Below are 23,817 nucleotides of genomic sequence, written 5' to 3'. Positions count from 1 at the left end.
ATATTCAGTTATTCACACAATTGTGCACACATCAGTCGTTGTGCATGATTTATCTTTCAATTTGGTTTAAATAATTGAAATACTTGGTTACGATTAATTTCAGATGTATTGATTCATCAATAAATGATTTAAAATTTAAAAAATGAAGATGGACCATAGAACAAATCATACAATGTTATACAATTACTGTCTTGTGGGGTGAGTATACTTTTTTTCCGCAGGTGAATATGCTTATTTATTCAAAAACCAATTCAGATAGAAAAACCTACTAAAGTTTTATCAATATTTAATAAATATTTATATATAATTTATAAACGGATATAAACACTTCAATAGCTTACATTGTATAAGTAAATTCAATAGTTTTTCAAATGCTATTTAATTTTCATTTAATATGTTAAATGTAATACCAACGAAGCTTAATGTCGTTCATTTATTGAATCCGAATATTCGTATAAATTGATTACTCCATCTTATTCTATACGTAACGTTGCGCAAATCTTTAAAATTGTATATTTGCAAGTTCTAATAATTTCTAATGCATATAAAATGATTCATAACTTCAAATATATTGAAATCAACATTAGATTGTAAAATAATTTTAAAACAGTTGACCATTTCCTGTTTCGTCGAGATGATTTGAATGAGCTACAATCCTTGAATATAATTATATCTGATACCCTTACATGTCTCCTCTTGGACACAATTGTATCCATTACTTTCCATTGCGTTTCTTATCGAATACTAATGATGGTCCCCTATGAGAGATCGGTAAAATGTCAAATGTTCAATGTATTTTTCATTTACGTTGACGGTTGTTTAACCATTTGAATAAAAAGAAGATACAGCGTATACATAAACAAACTACGAAAAAAACAAATGAACTTTGATTGGTTGATTGATGTTTGACGCCACTTTCAATCCTAATGAGTTATCTTATTAACGGTACGTTTGTATTGGTGGACAAAGCCTAAATGCCAAGAGAGAATCAACGATCTTAGGTAGCAACACTAACAATCCTACTTAGTTTCGATTTGAGATGAACGCACTTTTTAAACATTGTAAGAGCTGCCTCAGCATAATGTCAAGCTCTTAATAGTTCTGATACTTAAAAGGATGTGATTTTCTATGGTGTGTCTTGTATTAACCTGCTGTTTGTCATTTTGTCTTTTTTTTAAATGGCATGGCAATGTAATTTTATTTTTGACTTATGAGTTCAAAAATCCTGGTTTTATTGTTCGCTTCTTTCTTTAATAATCTGGCCTTTTTCACGGTTTGACCGGTTTTTAAATGTAAAACATCTTATAGCATACTACGTTTAAATTACTTAATGTATATACTTGAATTCAAATAAAGAAGTGAGATATTGGCATATTATCATATCCACCAGAGTCTAATACCCCGTTCACACTATGCCTTTTTAAACCGGTTTGGACCCGAATAAGTTAATCCGGGTTAAATTTAATATGACGTTTGCTTAAATAAGTCTTCAATGTGATGTGACTATTACGTGACGTCAAACATTGAATGACGTCATATTTTGACAGACGGCCAATTACCGTATATACTGGGTCACGAATTATATAATCATCAAAAAAATAACGACAAAGAAATGAATGTAAGTGTATTAATCTATGTTGAAAGCCTGCACAATGACAAACGATGAAACCTATATTGCCTTTTTGGGCGTAAAATGGGTGAAATTTGGATAAAGTGGCGTTTTGTTAAGAAGAAAAAAAATGGAAAGCGATTGATTGTGATTGAACACCTTAAAAGCAATCATGTTGAAAAAATCTTTCAGACTTTAAAATAATGCATTTTTGATGAGAAAAAAATGAGTATAGTGGACATGCAGAAGCGGGTTTCAATTTTGGCGCCCTACGTTTTTATTTTTGTTGAGATGGAAAATCCCAAACCGGGTTAATTTTTTATGAAGTGTGAACTGGGGTAATTATTTCGGGTTAGTTAACCCGGGTTCGCCCCCGATGAAGATTCTATTGTGTGAACACGGTATTAATGACATTGACATCAAACATTTACATATTATAAACTTGGTGTCACACATGAAAGAAAATTTAGAGTCATTGATCAAACTCTAGAAAAGTACGCTTTAACTTAATTTTACTGACAATGCTGGAAGACAGTATAGCTTAAATGTAATCAGAAGTAATAATATCCGCTTGCACTCCCGATGCACACGTGTTCGTTGCCTTTTTTGTTTTTTCAGTCTTTTTCGTCTTGCTCATTCTTTAAATCTATGTGAAGCGTTTAGCGGAAACTATTGGTCATTTAGCTGTTTAACCAAGGTATTCAACCAAGGCATGTCTGTTTTTCTTCGAAATTTGAATTCAAACGTATAATTTTGGTGTGTTCTGCTTCTTTTGAAATTTAAAAATTTATGATATTTACAATACACCACCACTTTCTTTACAAGTAAATCATTATGATTCATATAATATACATTAAAGTGTAAAAAATACAAAAAAAGTACAAACGTCTAATAGTTTTAATTTTCAAAAAGCAACAAAAGCATTGTAAGAATCAATGGATTTCAGTGATACCTGATTCACCGGTAGAATATGTAAAACTGCATTATATATAGTTCAATAAAAATAAAAAAAACATCAACTAATCTTACTATTTGTTAAGTACAAAAATAAAGCATTAAGTAATACTACCAACACAAACAAGAAAGATATCTCTGTACAGTTTTGTGCCAGAAAAAAATAGCAGAAAAATATATTTCAAAACCTTTTTTGTTTTTGTTTATAAGCACACCAGTAGGTTTGATGAACATTTTTGCAGGGTGCCGAATCTTTATGCACAATTCAGTTAGCTTTGACAAAACTCGACTTCTGCGTCTGATATTTAATACATAAGCTTAAACGTTAAGATATTTTGTCACTTTTACATACTTTCCCCAAATAGAATACTGCATTATACTGATAATGAAAGTAAAAGATATACTGTGACAATGAGTACAAATATTTCCCAATTAAATTCTTTATCATATATAATGCAAAAAAAATCGATATATTTAGTTCATATGGTTGTTTGTTCCCCATATGAACTAAATAAATCGATTCATATGAGGAACAAACAACCATATGAACAGAGGCAATTAATATCAGATAAAAACGCTCAATTGATTCTTTGAAATACTATGCGAAAACAAAGACATGAAAGCACAAGAAAAAGACACATTATAGTATGTACAAAAACCTCATCAAATTGCATTTTGTACATGAAATTTGATTGCCCAAACGCGCATTTCGTCTTCATATGACGTATCAGTGACACAACAAAAACAAAATCCTGGCCAATTCAAATATTAATTTGAAGAGCATTTATTACCGAAAATTGAAAAAAAAGTATGTACTTACAAATACCATAGAAAAACATATTTGTAAACCACAACACTTTTTAATGAATACAAATTAGATAAATATGGTTTTTCGACTGTAGATTCATACGACCACAAAGGTTCAAGCCTGAACAATTTGGGCAACATGGACACAAAAATCAAATTGATACAGGTCTGAATTCGGATTGTAATTAAATATTTGACACATTTTAGGTTTCTGACACAGAAATACTGTAGTCAGAAAATTTAAAATAGGTTAAATGATTTGAATATTTATTGATGTATTGTGGTTGTGCAATACACTGTGCTGTTACGCAATACATAGTAAATTTGATTTCAGACAATAAACTTAGAATAAGCGAAATAAGTGTAACCCCTAAAATAGTAATTGAAGAAATTTTCTTTTTGTAATATAAGGTACAATTAAAGAGAAATCGGGTTGGGATATTATCCCGAAGTATTATAGTCAATTTCTAACCATTTTTCGTAAATCTTAGTTATCTATTTGTGATGTTGGAACTTGTACAATTTCAGAGCAATCAACTTAAACGGGCCCTCTAATTCCTAGCCTGTTGGGACCATTACTCCCAAAATCAATTCCAACCTTTCTTTTGTGTCATTAAATCAAGTGTTACTATTTCATAGCATTCTATTCGCTTATGCCTAATTTATTGTCTGAAACCAAATTTCTTCCGACAATGACGACGACGATGACAACTTGATAGCGATAAACGATCTCAAATTGTGTGCGGTCGAATAAAAAGGGTATCAATTGACTGCTATATACATTGCTACATTACATATACCTAAACACTGCAAACATGTTTGGCAAAATAATTACGTTTCACTGCAAAATATTATTGCTATTTTGTATATCACTGTCAAATATAGATGGCTACATAACATAATCAAATCAGTTAAAAAGACAAAGATTTATCATACTTATGTCTAATAAAATTATATACACTTAATATGATATATTCATTAATCTAAAGTATAGTCATCAAATTATAAAACGTATTTGTCAGTTTCTGTCGCCTCTACCACCTCTTCTACCTCTCCTCCCGCGGCCTCTATTACCTCTACTTCCAGGACGTGAATCAGAGGAACAATGGTCATAATTAGGACGGTCGGACCATGCTTTAAATGGTTTGAAGTTTTCATTCGGTTCATTATTTATCTTGTTTTGTTACATATTTATTCCAAATGTCCCAGCAACTTGTTCTTGATGAGGAACACTATTTCTCTGCCAGTTCTGATTGTGACCGGCTTCTTGAACATGACGAGGAACAACTTGTTCACGAAGAGGAGCACTATTTGTCTGCCACATCCAATTATGACCTGCACCTTGACCATGATGAGGAATAATTTGATCCTTCTGTGGAATACAATTTCTCTGCCATATTCCATTATGACCTGTTCCTCTGCCTTCAGTAGAACGCCCAAAATTCGATTCCATAAAATTAGAAGCGGTGTGACCCGTTTGTGGTCGCACAACCGGAGAGTTAAAATCCATATTATATCCTTGATATCCCACAGGACGAGTTTGAAATGGACGTTCAGCCACTTCTCCTGTTTGTCGATTTTTCTTGCCTCTACCACGCCCGCGTCCGCGACTGTTTCCTCTATAAGAACCTCCATCTGTATTTGTATGTATGTAATCCTGAAGTGTTAAATTATCCGATGAACGATTACTGCCTTGAAACTGTGTACGAACTTCTTGGGTGTTTGTTTGTTTTGTATCCTTTTTAAATGTGTCAGGCATCCTTTTATTATTAGATTTGTTTCTTTTATTCCTTTTCTGTCGTGCGCTCATTTCGTTTCCTTTGCCTTGATTGTATATATCCAAATCAAACTTTTCAGTTAGATGCTGAAAATGTGTTTTCCAAAGAACTCCTTCTTTTGACTCTAGATCTGCAGACACTACCGAGGTCGAGGCATCAGAACAGGTATAACAATTTTGGTGAATCAAGGTCGATGTGAGATGGCCTATAATGAAAAAAAAATTAGCTTTACATTGTTCTGGGTTTTAAAAATAAAAACCATGAAAATTACGTGTAAATATTGAATAAACAGCAAGTTATGTTATACAAAGTGAATAAAACCATTGTTAATCTCGCTGACTATTTTGGGTGGTTTCCTTTTTTATTACCATGCATTATGCCGAATTTCAATACTCTTCTCATTTGGTCCTTTTTAACATGCTTAGAAAGTAATAATAAAATATTAAACGGTCTCTATTTCATTAAAAAAAAGGAAGAAACAAAATTTCTAATATTATATTATATGTAAAATAAATTTCTCTATATTTACCTTGCTTGCATATTTTCCAGTCTTTCTCGTGAACACCAATAACAGTAACAGATGTCAGCTGTGGGCATTGCATTGCCTCTGTAAAATGAGGTTCATTTCTCATAAAGGGAATAATAATATTCAGTAATCGTTTTACTTCACTTTTCTTATTATTTGTCATTGCGTCTTCGATCATCTTTACAATATCCAATCCAGTAAGCCATTCCTCGACTTCCGTTTGTGGTATTTCTTCAACTTTTTGATTTATTGATGTGTCTTCATCATGTTCATCACATCCGATTTTCATTGATTTTGGTTCGTGACTCAGACAGACCATGTTCTTTTCTTCAAACATTGTTGATAGATTGATAACCTCGAACTCAGTGTTCATATCATTTTTCTTTTGACCTTCTATGACAGGTTCCGATATATTTGATTCTTCAAATTCAGAAGAGGAATCTATATCAACTTCAGGAATATAATGAGAATTTGCACGCTCATTTTCATCTTGATTTTGGATAACATTTGTACCATTAAATTTCCTTTCCAGAAGTTTTTCATTGCTTGTTACAATTTGTAACATCCACTTTACATATAAGCGAAATATCGCATCAGAGATATCTATCAAATGCTGTAGGCATTTACTTGTTGTCCTTCTCAATGCCCTCGAAATATTTTCTGCAGATGCTTTAAGGGATTTAATCTGAACATTTTTCTTGTCTCGAGCTATGTACCAGATGATTTGTACATAGGTGGTAAATGACCCAATATAATTGTGGAATTTTTGAACAATTTTTGAATCACACAATGGAAATGTGAAATTAGACTGTTTTGTTATCTTTTTGAAATTCTCTTTAAGTTCTTCTGTTATCGTTTTTTTCCTTTTTAATATTTTATCATACCGTGGATGCCAATTAAAAACTTGTCCACAGCCTGGACAGTGTGATGTTAATTCGTTACCAGTCTCTTTCATGTGTCTATCGAGATATATATCTCCAAATGAATGTCCGCATTCTTTTATTGTGACGGTTTTTATTCCTTTATCACCTTCAAAAAAGTTTGCTGCATCGCAGTTTTTGCAAGAAACAGGACATGGTTCGCTACAAAATCCTGGGCACTTATGACCACAAGTCAGTTTATCTTCACAATCTTTTAGACAGAGCGGTCGATCACATTCTTCTGAACATAATTTCGAACATTGAAAGTGCGGGCATTTCCAAGGGCATGACTCTTTGCAAGGAGTGCAAATGTCTTTACATTCTAGCTTGCAAATATCATGGGCACATGCAAAAGTGCATAGCTTATCACACGGTCTACAATGCATACATGTCTTACCGTTGCAATTATGACCACAGAACAAAATTTTAGTACATATGCGCATGCATTCTTTGTGAGTGATGTTGTCTTCACATACAGAACATGAATTTGTACAAGAGTGGCCGCAAATCAAAATATGTTCACAGTTTTGATTGCAAACTGCAGTGTCGGCTATTCTACACTTAACAGTTATATTATGACCGCAAGTCAGTTGCTTCTCCATCAGATGTTCACATAACGGTATTTTGTATTCGATTTCCTCGCGATAATTATACCTCATACCCATCCCACGCCTTCTTATTGCAGTTCGGGCTTTAAGTTGTAATTTTTGCATATCTGGATGTTGACAACATTCAAAGTATCTTTCATGTCCACATTTTGGGTACGTATAGACAGAATTTTCATGACATTCGAATTTGTTGTGCTTTAGATAGCATTCAACCATTTTCGTGTGCCCACATTGGTCTATTTGTATTTCAACTAGTTGCTTGCACTCGATATTATATTCATAACGACTGCATTTTACATGGTTTTCATTTTCCGAGCACTGTATTTTTCCCATATGACCACAGTTGAGCTCAATATCTACAATTTCTGAACATTTAATATTTGTAAACGCTCTGGCAAACGCTCTAGGTGAGGCGATCAGTTTTTTCATGTTTTCGTATCGAAAACTTTCAAAGCATTTGACCGTTGTTGTATGACCACATACTAAATGTAGACCAACCATAGTTTCACATTCAATTCCAGCTTTTCCCTCTGTTTGCGACGACGCACAGTTATTCTCGTAAGACAGTTTCTTGCAACACTCTGTTGTTATTGAATGACCACACTCTAAATTAAAAACTACTTCCTTTGAACATTTCAGGTCATACACATCTTCTTTATAGTCCATCATATATTTGCCGGCCTCTTTGATTTTAAACGACTTCCAGCACTCGGCAAGTTTTGTGTGGCCACATTTAGGTAAGTCTACTGGAATAATTTCACGACACTTGATACTCTTTTCAAATGACTCTCTCTTTCCCGGTTCAGCTGTTTCAATTCTGTGCTTCTCACTGCAAGATATATTTTGATGGTGTCCGCATCTTTCCAGAATAAAGTCTACCTGTTCAGTGCAACGTGTTAATTGGTTAACCTCTTCCGAACATTCAATGAGAATATCATGACCACACCGTGGTAATGTTTTATCTATCTTTACGTCACATTGACATTCGGAAGAGAAATGACATGCACGATCACAAATATGATTGTTATAACACTGTTTTAGGCATTTCTTTGTGCAGTAAAAGAATGTACCATCTATGTTTTGATAACATTTGATTATTTCTATGTGACCACATTTCAGAGTTTTTTCGACTTTTCTTTCACATTTGTTTCTACGTTCAAAAGCAATGTCGTGACATTCCCGATTATACTCATGACGACAGTCGTCTCGTGTACAAGTAACAAGTTCTCTGCACATATATTTTTCATAATTTATATGGCATTTCAAGATAATGTTGTGTTCACACAGTAAGGTACGTGTCACATCCACAACGCATTGGTGTTCTAATGGATCAATATGGCACTTGAGCTTCACTGTGTGATGACATTGGAGTATCCTTTCCATTATAACTTCACAATTACAAGATTTCGGAAAATGACAGTGTTTGTTGCATTGGTGACTTTCGTCACATTCGTTTAGGCACTTTCTTCTACATTCATACACTACGTGGTCTGTATCGTATGGGTGACACCTCAAGTGACAAACATGCCCACATTTCAATGTCATTCCACAAAATAGTTCACATCCACCTTCTGGTGCTCTTGTGAAATCTGCAGGTAATTCGGCTCGAATACCTTCTTGCTCTGGGTGGTTTTGACAGTACAATGGTAAAGCTTTACCAAATGATTTTCCACAATCTGGCCTTGGAAATTCACGGTTCGTATCTTCTTTGTTATTTGACTTTATTTTCTTAACCACTGTTTGCCATTCTTTGCAATCTTTTGTCAGTGTTTTACTATTACCAATAATATAAAGACCCTTTTTCGCTCTCGATAAAGCAACACAAATTCTATTTCCACGCCTCAAAAATCCAATGTCACCGTTATCATTACTGCGCACCAAAGACAATAATATTATTTCATTCTCTTCTCCCTGGTAATTGTCCAATACACATGTATTAATTCCTTCAAATTGCGCTCTTGGCATTTTGCCTCGTATCAAAAACATTTGACCTGTGTATGCAGCAAGAATTGTAATTTCACTTCGTTTGTAGCCTTGCTTCAATAGATAAGTGCAAAGTTCTTTCACATATTCTGCTTCATGCTCGTTTGAAAAACTTTTACCGTCTCTATTGTACTGTTCGTCGTACTCATGAGTAATAAAAAACAGATTTTGTCGAATACCTTTGATATTTTCATACTCTAGAACATTTGAATTGTCATAAAGCTTAGGATACATGTGTCTTACTAATTCAGAAATTTCTGGTCTCATTCTATGCTGTCTTTGCAGGCAATCGTATTCTAAGCCATTATTTAGCATTCTTTCAAACAACGAAATCGAAAGATTGAATCGTGTAGCTAATTCGCGAACAGCTGGTTTTGGTTCTAATTGTTTGTGATCACCTATCAAAATTAGATGTTCGCATGCTGGATTAATTGCAGTCACGATGTGAGCTTCTGGTACCTCTGCAGCTTCTTCTATGATTGTTATTTGGGGGCCTATTTGCATCAGCAACTGATGGTATTTCGCAGCTCCTGTTGTAGTCATAGCGATAACAGATGCATGTTTCAAGATTTCCTCGTCCAGCTCTAATCTGGCCTTTTTATAATCTTCAAATATTTCATTGAACTCGTTTTCTTTCATCTTAAGCCTTTCTTTGAGGTCTACGACATACTTTCGAAGCCAATGGCGATATAATTTCCAGCGATTCTCAAAAGAAAGATTCCACAAGTTTCCCTTTCTCTCAATCAGATTATGATTAGCTGTAATACTTGATTTTAACTCAATTGAAACTATTTCGGCCTCTTCGTGTAAAATTTGTATACATGTTCGGTCTTGCAAGTCGGTTAAGATCTCACTTAATTGATTGTTGACATTAATGCCGATCGAATTCTCATTAAACTTGAAGTCTACATTCTCATCTAATGACCGTTCACTATATTCGTATTCGGCTTCTGTCACTATATCAAGAACAGGCTGCTGTAAATTTGCCCTGATTTTAGTTTTGACTGCTTTTCGCTTGCGTTTTTTCTGTGACCTTTTCCTCTGAACTTCTAGAAACCATGATTTTGGAGAAATATGAATCCAGTCTAGCCAGTTTTCTGAGGGATCGTTCTGAAAATTATGAACATGGCGTTCTGACATAAAATTCTTCAACTGTCGAAAATGAAGAACAACGTCCTGACCTTGAATGATTTTTAATATAGCCCGAATAGATAAAATAGTATCTTTTGTACGATTAGCTGCTTCAAGCACCTCTCGAGCATGCTGTCTTCTTTGAACTTTATGCCGCTGATTTTTTATCGAATATTTGTTAACAGCCTCATTTTTACTTTGGTTTCCAATTCTTATTACAGATGGAATTTCATTTTTAAATGCTTTTTCAGGAATAAAATCAATAATTCCTTCAACAAATTGATCAAGAGCGTGATTTGTATAGCAAACAATTAAGAGGCATTGTTTACTTTCAATCATTTCTCCATTTTGATCATAACCTCGTATGATTTTCCATTTTTCTCTGTTGTGAAGCAATGTTTTTGCAATTTGCAGACCAATGTATGTTTTTCCAGTGCCAGGGGGTCCTTGAATCAGGACAAATTCTTTTGTTAGAGAGGAGATAAATGCTTTTCTTTGTGACTCGTCCATTCCAAGTTCTTCTTCAGATGGCCAGTCATCTTTATCTGTCACTTTCATCATGTATTCTTCGAAATTCATTTTCTGCGTCCCTTTTTCACTTTTTGTCCGCAATGGACTTATGTCTACGTCAAACTCTTTTTCGTCATCAGAACTGTCACTGGACTCGTGGTTGGTCTGCTTTACAGATAGCACTGGTCCTAAATCAAATTTAATATCAGGATCAATGGCAAGATAGAATGGCATTTCAACAGAGTTATTGCAAGAAACGATATACTTCTGAAATGGTAAGTTGTCTTCTTTGATTGATTGCATAGCAGTCAAAACATGATGATATGCCTCAAAATATGCGGATGTTGCTTCGAGTAGTATTCCTGGGGTTTCACGGGGTATCTGTTGATTCTGTCTTGTTCTGAAAATCTTAATTCTAAAAGTACCTGTCTCTTTCATTTCGTCTGGTTTAGATTCGGAAACTAATACAAATAATGTCGTTTTGAAACGATCAAATGACAATAGCAAAACTGATCCGAATATCAGTCTTTTTGAATTGTTCCAGCGGATACGCTGTCGGTGTTCGTCATTTAATTGAATACTAAAAACTTCGCCATGATCTATTGAAGTACTTGTTTCCCTTTGTACGTTGACATCTCTGTAGATACGTCCATTTTCTAATCGGAAATTCTCATTTTCTGCATCTTTTCTAATGAATTCTTCATAGACATCTCGTAGTGGTACAATACAGTCTTCTCTGTACAGTCGAAACTGAACGTCTAAGTAGTGGTCTAGATCATTGTATTTACCTTTAGCTTTGTTCCGTCGGAGGAACAACGTTTGGTACAGCAGATCTTCTTCCCGTGGCATTACAGAGAGACACCGGAAATCGTCAGGTGGTTTTAACCTATCTTCGAATTCTTTTTCTCTCTTCTTCAAATTTCTTGCTGCTTCAGCCCTTTCTGTAAGTTTTCTAATCAGACATTCCTGAAGTTCATTGATATTTTCTGAAACTTGTTGATCATTCCTCAAATCATCAGATTCTTCAATTTCTTTCTTAAGAAGAGAAACCAGTCCAATTTTTTGTGGCGTATTAAGTGCTGATGGAATCGTACCGTTTATTTTTTGAAGTATAGAAAGAAAATCAATAAGAAGGCATGGGTATGAATGGAAATCCTTGCAAGTGCTACTTTTTAACATTAGTAGTTTTGCTCCACTGTTGTTCAAAATCGGTGATTCAGTTACTGATTGGAGAAGCTGAAGATTTTTTTGTCGTGACGAATGTTGTTCACTCCGTGATGCACATGCAATAAGATGAATAAGAATTTCGATGGCTTCAATAGTGAGTTCAGCAGAATTTATGAATCTATGTAACTCTTTTGATAATGTAGTAAAACATTCAAGTATTTGTTCATCTTCAAAATTCAAAATACGGCGTAGATAATTCACGCTTATCTCCAGATCAGCACTTGAAGTCGCCATTTTGTTGATTGATATTATTTGGTCTACTTCTGGCACTCTACAAAATACATGTTTGGTTACATTCACATTTTAAAAGCATTTGTTCAAAACAAGAGAGTCGTAGGGTCCAAAATCTAACATCTAACATCTAACACCATGGCAATATAGCAAAATATGAGAAAGGGATATATAGTCAAATATACGTTACTCTCAACAATGAACCATGAAAATAAGGTTAAAGTATAATACTGAAACGACACATAACAAAATATTGTTAATCTATTGTTAATTATTTTATCCGAGAAACGGACATACTCACACAAATTAACATTTGTTAATGGGCAATAAACGAGGGTAAAGGTTTACTGAACTGACGGACATTTCTACTTTGCTATAAATCTATATACCAACTATGATTGTCCTACGTTGTGTTACTTATAACCTGAAGAAGACAAACAATAGGATAGGTGACACTAGGGCTTACGTCAAGCCTAAAAAAGCTTATCGGTAAGTTTGAAAGTGATTCACTGAATTTAGTGGAGTTGTTGATACAATGAACAGACGAACGGACGAACAACTAATATATATATATACTAGTCTATATTAATGTTCAAAATTGTATTCTACGAGTTGTAGAAACAGGACAAAAACAAGCGTTGTCAAGTTGCGATCATAGGTATCTTGACGTATGATCTTTATTTTAGACTAATTTGATAAGAGTCTATCTTTTGTTCGACACAATTTACTATTTTGAATCAAGTTTAATGTTCCTGGAACATAGCCAAATTAAACTGCGTTTGTCCTCGACCCTTTCATGGTACCATTTTACTTAATTATAGATAGGGATTTAAACCGTACCAATACATATTGTCAATTTGGCTATGTTTCAAGGAGAAACAATTAAAAATTAGAAATGGTCTAGTATGCGGGACAAATGGATAGGACAAAGCCCTCTCCCAGTTATAACGTTATTATATTCTTTCATTTCGGAAAATTTGAGTACTAGTATTCCATAGAAAGTAGAAAAATAAATTGAGGTTGGAAGGTGAAGAATGCTCATCTTTATTGCGATAAAAACTGGATTTTCCGAGTATTTAAATAATTAAATAATTTAAAATGACAGCTTCATTTAACTGAAATCTATGTTCTTATTAGATCACCTTTCTTCAGTGACAGTCCAAAATTATTAACATTAACAGCATAAAAGTCATCATAAAACAACAATAGAAACACATTCACTGAAGTAAAAATATTATACAATAAGATTGAGAATGGAAATAGGGAATGTGTTAAAGAGACAACAACCCGATTAAAGAGCAGACAACAGCTGAAGTCCACCAATTGGTCTTCAATGCAGCGAGAAACTCCCGCACCCGATGGCGTGCTTTAGCTGGCCCCTAAACAAACATGTATACTAGTTCAGTGATAATGGACGTCATTCTAAACTCCGAAATATACACAAGAAACTAAAATTCAAAATCATACAAGATACATGTAACAAAGCCAGAGGCTCCTGACTTGGGACAGGCGCAAAAATGCGACTTTGTTCTGGCATCAATCATGTAAGCAACAGTGCCTGTGAGGAATGACATTTACTTATCCTCACTAGTATGCAATATTTCAATTTTAAATGCTTGGTAGTATGGACTATATATTTATGTAGATATAAAGCGCACATTTGATTCAAATACCACAATGGACCATTAATTTTAGTTTTTAAATAATATATTTCTAAAGAATATGTTGAACAAGTGCCAACAGCCGTACCGGCTCAAGCGAGAAAATCAATCTCGTTGAGATAACCAACGGTAATCTATAAACATCCATGGCAATATAGCAAAATATGAGAAAGGGATATATAGTCAAATAAACGTTACTCTCAACAATGAACCATGAAAATAAGGTTAAAGTATAATACTGAAACGACACATAACAAAATATTGTTAATCTATTGTTAATTATTTTATCCGAGAAACGGACATACTCACACAAATTAACATTTGTTAATGGGCAATAAACGAGGGTAAAGGTTTACTGAACTGACGGACATTTCTATTTTGCTATAAATCTATATACCAACTATGATTGTCCTACGTTGTGTTACTAATAACCTGAAGAAGACAAACAATAGGATAGGTGACACTAGGGCTTACGTCAAGCCTAAAAAAGCTTATCGGTAAGTTTGAAAGTGATTCACTGAATTTAGTGGAGTTGTTGATACAATGAACAGACGAACGGACGAACAACTATATATACTATATTAATGTTCAAAATTGTATTCAAGAGCAAATAAATATGCCATATACGTATGGTAAAAATTTATGTCTACGAGTTGTAGAAACATGACAAAAACAAGCGTTGTCAAGTTGCGATCATAGGTATCTTGACGTATGATCTTTATTTTAGACTAATTTGATAATAGTCTATCTTTTGTTCGACACAATTTACTATTTTGAATCAAGTTTAATGTTCCTGGAACATAGCCAAATTAAACTGCGTTTGTCCTCGACCCTTTCATGGTACCATTTTACTTAATTATAGATAGGGATTTAAACCGTACCAATACATATTGTCAATTTGGCTATGTTTCAAGGAGAAACAATTAAAAATTAGAAATAGTCTAGTATGCGGGACAAATGGATAGGACAAAGCCCTCTCCCAGTTATAACGTTATTATATTCTTTCATTTCGGAAAATTTGAGTACTAGTATTCCATAGAAAGTAGAAAAATAAATTGAGGTTGGAAGGTGAAGAATGCTTTTCAATTGCAGTATTTCTACCAAATTTTGCACAAAACTTCCATCTCCTGCTGATCTTCTCGCGTGCTACTTTTTTTTTCTCAATACTTTTTTCCAATTGTCTCAGCGTGAGATGTCCAAGCGTGACAGGATGAAAATGAATCTTTCGTCTTCCAAAAAAATCTCCTTACGTCCTCCGTTCGTCAGAATTTTTTTTTAAAAATCGTATTATCTTGAATTCTATCATGATTCTATCTTATTTTTGGGAAATCTTTTTAGAAATTTAAATGTGACGTTACTGCGTTGATGACTTTGGCTAGCTGTGTATTTTTATGTCCTTGTTAGGTTGTTTTATGTGATGTATCCGTTTTTATTCTGAATTGAGTCACCACTATCTATTATATAGTCATTTTATAAAATTTACTGTTTGCAAAAGTATGAATTAATCATTTTAAATAATAAGGATGTTCTTAACCCAGCCAGAAAACCCTAGCCGTATTGGTCGCAACTTTTTTGGAACCTTTGGTCTCTGTGCTCTTCAACATTGTACTTTTTTCCGATTTTTTTTTCATCTGAGCGTCACTGGTTAGTGTGGACGAAATGCACGTCTGGCGTATTAAATTTTAAACCAGGCTATCGTTTCACACAACATCGTAAATCGTACGATTTACGACTGGTCGTAGGATATGTTACCGACCAAGTTTACGAGTGTTTCACAAACGTGTCGGAATAATTATCGTACGACTTCCGATTACCGACCTCGGTTTTAACAGCTCTTTTAGGTGAAGGTTAGAAAATGGAGTAAACACGCACCTGTCAGTTCGTAAATAACCAACTTTGGGTTCTCGATTGTTCAGATTGTACGAGAAAAACGTTGAAATGTAGCCTTACAGGTAAAAATGTGTTATGTCTCCATTTTTATGCTTTAATCGTCTGGTAAACATGGTAAAACCATCCTAGGTAACTTTCGTACATGTCAACCACCGTCACTCACAAGCAGACGACACACCACAGGGATTTGTTACAATTTGCTGTGTTTACTATCCTTACGAAACACAGGCACTTGCCTCAGATTTTTTTCTTTCCTATACATACCTTAATATAACACGAGGCAATTTTTTCTGAGACAAGTGGCTGTATTGAGAAACCAGAAAAAGTGATATTTATCTATGCAAATTGTAACAAAAATCAAATGTATTTCTGTCTTCAATTTAGTCTTGCACATCTTATGAGCATGTCAAATGTAACAGTTTGGGAACACCCCCCCCCCTCTCCCCCCTTCAACCTCTCCCCCCTTCAATGAAGAAACTTTTCCCAAAGAACTATACATATAATCTGGTATTATACATATTGAGACTACTATAACGCTAGATGCGTTATGTAGTCTCAGTATATATATGCATGATATGGTCAAAACATGTCCAAGAATTTCGTGATATATACCTGGACTTGTATCTTCTTTATTATTAAAAATAATTGGACCCCTCTACATGCTCTATAAGAAAAGTTTTTCCAAATGAAATATAATGATTTTTTCCACTTTTAAGTTAAAAAATCTTTTTTTCATATTTTACAACGGTAAAAGGACCCCTTGTCTTCAGGACGGTCCCTCATTTAAGGGACACCCCTCATATGAGGGCTTGTTCCTAACCTGTGTAAGCTGTGGACACATAGTTATTTGGTCCTATGCTGATTTTTTTAATTTGGACATACTATAGATCTACATTGTAAGGTCATGAAGGTTGCACATCCCAAGGACCATGGAAATATTATAATCGTTTTTATTCCACATCTAGTCATATATGCTTTACTTTAAAAAAAAAAAAAAAAAAGATGGAGTATCATTGACATGTCTACATCATATGATCTTATATTGCAAACCGTACTACTTTAAACAAATGAATTTGAAATAATTCACCTAATGTGAAGTTTTCCTTCAACCCCCACTCCTCAATAAAAAAAAATACCAGTCCCTTATACACAACAATATCATATTAGACAGTAAATTTGCAGAATAATAATCTATTCAATACGTAATTTATAAGAAAACAAACAAAAAACAACTACATATTGTAATAAAACGAATGAAATATTATGATAGTCATTTCCAAATGTACCGTAACAAACAAACAAAAATAAATAAATGTATAAACTGAACATGTAGGTATTAAGCATAAATTTTCGTATTACCTTCGTTGTCAGATCATGATCATCGTACAAAATAGATATATAAATGGCTCATTGCCAAGTAAAAATGGTAGTTATGGGCTTTACGTAATATAAATACTATTATTCTATATATATTTACACATATATATAAATACAGATTTTGTTTTCTTCTTTCAGTATTGATGTTTGAATTGGTTTGAATTTGTTTAATTTTATAATATGATGTTGCATTTTTTGTGTTATTTTTTTGGGGAGGAGGTATATTCTATTATATTCTAGCATATCATATAATAATAATTTCCTGTAAATCCTACTTTCCGTTTCATTTCAAAATCTACTTTCAATTTGAAATTTGATAATTATGCATACTGATATATAACTGACATATAACATATAAGAAATTTTAAACTAATATTATATGCATGATTCTGATAGATAAGTTATACAGGAAATGAGTGTCTTTATACTTAATACAAGACATCAATATATCGTCTAGTCGTTAGGAACTGGTCTTTTGAAAATTTTTGGGCATGGAAAGGGGTGTCCAATACTTGAGGAGGGATCAGGGCTCAGCTCAAAAGTTGGTGGTGTTGCTAATAAAGCTCGTAAATTTAGACACATTCCATGTAAACTAAGGGAACAGTCATTATTTATCAGCTGAGGGGGTCGGTGCATTTTAGGGGGGGTCATTACCAAAAAAATCACACAGCTGGGGGGGTTGCCATCAAAATTTTTGTTTTACTGGGGGGGTCACACAATGAAAGTTTTTATGTCTGTCAAGTATATAAATTGTTGACGATTTTGTAAGTAAGTGTGCAATCTCTTTGATGATTTCTGTCATTTTAAAATCTTTGATAGCACAAGCAGGATGCCCAATCTCTCATTTGTAGTGTATCTAATCACTCATTTGTTATGGTTCATTATCCATAGGATGTGAAAATTTACAACCAATTCATAAGATTAACAACTGTATAAAACATGAAAAGTTTCTGAACATGCAGTTGAACATGTTTATTTCAACTTTCTAAAGTGTTAAAATCATGTTGATGATATTTCTTAGGATAGATGTAGGACTGTTAAAGGTGTGTACATTCTAAAATCATTTGATAATTATATAGATATTATTAATTTATTAAATCATTACAAAGTTATCGATTAAGATAAAGAATATTTAATAATTCAAGTAAGGGCCTTTAATTTTGTTTGGTAGCATGGCATTCACAAACAAAAAACAGTACACTCAGGGATTTTGTAAAACATTTCCACATCGAAATGCAATTGAATGTTCTTATAATACTAAACCTATATATACGTATATATATAAATATAAGCTCCAAAATAATGTTACTGTTTATTCATATTTGAAGCAGGACGGACCAGAACCATAAGTTGCACTCCCTAGAACTATATGATTAGAAAATTAAAATCCACGAAACATTTATAAAACTTTAAAATTTCAATAAAGGCATTAAATGTATTGAGACATTTTCCTTCATTCTGTACACAAACCTTCCAGTTAAATTGCGATCTATATTTTTTTCATTTAAATGCTTATTTTGTCTTTTTTTCTTCTTGCATGTGTCAGAAATTCGAAATTCCTGCTTCAAGAAAAAAAAATCTGAAAAAAAAATCAATGTGATATTTCATGTATTTAATTAGGCTGTTTTATTCAAAGTAGAATTAAACTGAAAAATATTAACCAAAATCAGTTCAATCAGCTTCAAAACAAATTTAAAGAACATTGAAGGTCATGATGAACATCAAGGGAACATACAATTACCTTATAGTTTTTTTGCTTTATCCAATAAAAATATTTGAAAATAGTTAGAGAATATCAGTTATTAATGACTGCTAACATGCAGTCAAACTGAATTATCTTTATCAAATTAATAAGTTCAAGCTACTTATATACTAAATAATAGAAAAGAGGGACGGAAGATACCAGAGGAACTTATAATTGTAGAATTTAATGTAAAAAATCAGTAAAAAATCAAAGAAAATGACTGCAATCAGGGAAAATTTCTTTCTGCCATGCATACTCGGTAACAGATAGTGTCAATGTCCACATTCTTCCCATAGTTATTTGCCCACTGTTAATTAATAGGGATTTTTTTTAGTAGGGGGGGTCATACTTATGAAACATCAATTTAAGGGGGGGTCATTATGTGGTTCATAAAAATTATGGGGGGGTTGCCAACAAAACTTTTTGATGTAAAAATTTGAACCGACCCCCTCAGCTGATAAATAATGACTGTTCCCTAATTTATTCTTTGAATAAATGTCTTCTTAAAGCCAGTTTATCATTTCAACATAGTAGTTTTAAAGTCTTTGAAAATGGTTTAATGAACTATAAACAGTGTTTTTGTTTGAAAAAAATAAAACATAACTGACTGTTTGTTGCTAAATATAATGTACTAGTTTTACAGTTTTAACATCATGATTTTATTTCCTGTAGATACTGCAAGTTTAGTTATATACTGGCGTTGCACAAGGTTGTTCAAATTTCAAGTTCAAAGTAGCACAATAAAAAAATGTATCATAATTTACTGTCGATATGCATATCTATATACATTTAGTTTGTCCTGATTATCTACAAAATATCATTAAATATTTTGTGTGGTATTAGAGGAGTATTGGTGACTGACCACGACTGCCAAGTGGATGGACGGACAGGTCAAAACACTATACCCTACACAACTTTTAGCATCCAATCAACAAGTGGATGGAAACAATTACATGTATACGCAACTGTACGACCTTAAACTCTGAGAAAAATTTATATCGTATAATGGGCAATAAAAGGCCCCGACATGAAAAATATGAAACAATTTACAAAAAAAAAATGAAAGATGTAAACCAATGACAACCACTGAACTATTGCCCCCTGACTTGGTACAAGGCATATAAGGAATGTGGTTAGGTTAAACGTGTATTTTCTTTTGTTAAATCTTCTGACATCGGACTTCTCTTGAACTGAATTTTAATGTGCGTATTGTTATGCGTTTACTTGTCTAGATCTTTCTATATTAGCTAGAGGTATAGGGGAGGGTTGAGATCTCAAAAACATGTTTAACCCCGCCGATTTTTGCGCCTGTTCCAAGAGAGGAGCCTCTGGCCTTTGTTATTCTTATATTATTTTTAATTTTAGTTTCTTGTGTATAATTTGCATTGGAGTTTAGAATGACGTCCATCATCACTGAACTAGTATATATACTTTTTTACGGGCCAGCTGAAGGACGCCTCCGGGTGCGGAATATATCGCTGCATTGCAGACCTATTGGTAACCTTTTGCTGTTGTCTGTCCTATGGTCGGGTTGTTGTCTCTTTGACACATTCCCAATTTCCATTCTCAATTTTATGTGAGCGCTAAACAATAACCCTAACCTAAGGCAGCACTTGGTGTAACAGCACAACATAAAAACAAACTATAAAATTAAGTTGAAAAAGGCTTAACACGTCATATACAAAGAAAGACATCAAAGAAAAACACAGACAGGATGTGGCAGGGTATGTATCCATCAGTAATCCCTAACAAACAAAAAACGACACTACAACAACTGATCTGAGAGACATCGCAGTTACTGACAGAAATATGAATATCCCCAATAGTAATTCAAAAGAATCAGAAAATTGAATCACAAATCCACAGTGCTTCCACGTTACATTCCATGACTGCTAAACTAATGGCCTGGTATGGATTTTTTTAGTTCAGTGGTTACTGCAACAAATGTGACAAAAAATATTCTACATCATTCAATCAATATCAAAAACAAGAATGTTTCCATAGTACACGGAAGTAACTTTCATTTTCTATGTTCATTGGGCCGTGCAAATGAAATAAAAACTATAATTTGACATTAAAATTAGAAAGATCATATCATAGGGAGCATGTGTACTAAATTCAAGTTGATTGGACTTTAAATTCATAAAAACTACCTTGATGAAAACTTTAACCTGAAGCGGGACAAACGGGCGAACGAACGGACGCACATACCAGAACACATCATGCCCATATAAAATGGGGCATACAAATCTAATAATTGGGGAAAGTAGATTTATCCGAATCAAAATATACTCACACTTTTACAACTCATATAGACACAAGGACAGAATGAACGTTAAACTTCTACTGTTTTTCAGTAATACACACACGAGAAATTGTGCATAGTTTACTATTGGTTCTTACTAGACAAACTTGTTTACAATTATGGCCCATTTCAGATGTCTTATTTAAGATTCGTAATCATTCACAAATTAAAAAATTAAAAATATTAATTCAAAATGGGACAAAATAGGAAATGGCCTAAAGTACAAATCAATATACTTATTATGCATATTTAATCGGATATGAACACTTGAACGATGTTGAATAAATAACATAATATGAGGAGATTCAATGGAATTGTATAGTTATTTAATTTTCATTTTGTAGAAATAAAACCGACACCAGTGAAGGTTGTGCATTTAACTTGTTGTACCCGAATATTTGTATTCAATGGTGCAATAACTTGATCTTGTTCTTTACTGAACGTTGCACAAATCTTTAGACTTGTATAAATTTACAAGGTCTAATTTTTTTTTAACTTAAAAATCTGAAATGATTTATAATTGCAAAAATATCTTGAATTCAAAATAAGTATGAAAGATTTTTTTAATTAAGAAATAATTCCTTCATGTCATGCTCTATGCTCATTTTAACATGGATAGGCATTATATTTGTCGATATTTTACACTGAGCGTTAGCGATACCATGTAAAATTTGGGTCACATATATAATGCCTACCCATGTTAAAATGAGCATAGAGCATGACATGAAGGAATTATTTCGATTCTAATAGGACAAATACAGTATTTTTATAGGTCGAAGCGTACGAAAATACCGTAAAAATGTTTAGCTGTTCCCGTTTCCTCCCCGAGGAGTCTGTACATTACATTTCATTTTTGATAAGTTTAAAAAATACAAGCAGGGTAAATATATGTTGTTCGATATAAAAAAATATTATAAAAATTTAAATAAGCTACTTGAGTGTATATATTTTTTAGGATAACGATGGAAATAACTTCAATATAAACAGTAAATTTGTGCGCAGGTGTCATACATATTTTGTGCTCATTAGAACACGACTTTGTTTACAAAGCGTAATAAGGACGTCATATTAGAATCGACAGTGGTGTTGCTAACGAAATTGATATGAAATTGACAACATGGTCATAGGTAAAATAGCGATAAACAGATTATCATTGTTCATCTCAACTCGATTGCCTTTCTCGCTTTCGCCGTCCCAGCTCGAGCGAGAAAATCAATCTCGTTGAGATGATCAACGATAATCTATAAATATCATAACTTCGATACCGTTGTATTTCTCCTCTTCAAAATAATTGTATCCCTAAGGCTTATTTCAATTGCATTCCCTTGTCGAATACAAATTATTATCGGACCACAGATAAATTATCACGTTGTGATTGGTTAAACGCCGTCACGTGGTGACCCCCTATGAGACTGTAGGGGGTTAGTAAGTTTCATAGGGGGTTCATGACGCATTACTGGTGACGTCATCTATTGCTTTTGTTGTGTTTCATTGTTTATTTTTCAACAAAACGCAGCAGAAAAAGTCCAGCGTCCGATAAATTCGTTATACGTTAACTACTGAACCCCTACGGATACAACTCCATATTCTTAACTATTCAACTCCATATTATTTACAATACAACTCCATATTCTTAACAATACAACTCCATATTCTTAACAATAAACTCCATATTCTTTACAATACAACTCCATATTCTTAACAATACCATTCCATATTCTTTACAATACAACTCCATATTCTTAACAATACCACTCCATATTCTTTACAAAACCACTCCACATTCTTAACAATACAACTCCATATTCTTAACAATACCACTCCATATTCTTTACAATACCACTCCATATTCTTTACAATACAATTCCATATTATTTACAATACAACTCCATATTCTTAACAATACCACTCCATATTCTTTACAAAACCACTCCACATTCTTAACAATACAACTCCATATTCTTTACAATACAACTCTCTTAACAATACAACTCCATATTCTTAACAATACCACTCCAAATTCTTAACAATACAATTCCATATTATTTACAATACAACTCCATATTCTTTACAATACCACTCCATATTCTTAACAATACAATTCCATATTATTTACAATACAACTCCATATTCTTAACAATACAATTCCATATTATTTACAATACAACTCCATATTCTTAACAATACAACTCCATATTCTTGACAATACAACTCCATATTCTTAACTATTCAACTCCATATTCTTTACAATACCACTCAATATTCTTAACAATACAACTCTCTTAACAATACAACTCCATATTCTTAACAATACCACTCCAAATTCTTAACAATACAATTCCATATTATTTACAATACAACTCCATATTCTTAACAATACCACTCCATATTCTTTACAATACAACTCCATATTCTTAACAATACAACTCCATATTCTTAACAATACAACTCTCTTGACAATACAACTCCATATTCTTAACAATACCACTCCAAATTCTTAACAATACAATTCCATATTATTTACAATACAACTCCATATTCTTAACAATACAACTC

General features: G+C 33.2%; 1 protein-coding gene across 1 annotated transcript; it reads right to left on the bottom strand.

Moving 5' to 3' along the window:
* Positions 1–2,492: 2,492 nt before the first annotated feature.
* LOC139485718 (NFX1-type zinc finger-containing protein 1-like) lies at positions 2,493–17,239 on the bottom strand. Its single transcript, XM_071270364.1, has 3 exons — positions 17,195–17,239; positions 5,678–12,324; positions 2,493–5,353 (listed from the first exon to the last, which is right to left on the bottom strand). The coding sequence occupies exons 2-3, from the start codon at positions 12,285–12,287 to the stop codon at positions 4,554–4,556; spliced, it is 7,410 nt and encodes a 2,469-aa protein (XP_071126465.1). The 5' UTR covers positions 12,288–12,324; positions 17,195–17,239; the 3' UTR covers positions 2,493–4,553.
* Positions 17,240–23,817: the final 6,578 nt, after the last annotated feature.

This window comes from Mytilus edulis, chromosome 8, assembly GCF_963676685.1.
Source record: "Mytilus edulis chromosome 8, xbMytEdul2.2, whole genome shotgun sequence".
Lineage (NCBI taxonomy): Eukaryota > Metazoa > Mollusca > Bivalvia > Mytilida > Mytilidae > Mytilus > Mytilus edulis.
The sequence above is the reverse complement of the archived record's forward strand: the minus strand, read 5'-3'. Positions and strand labels throughout refer to the sequence as shown.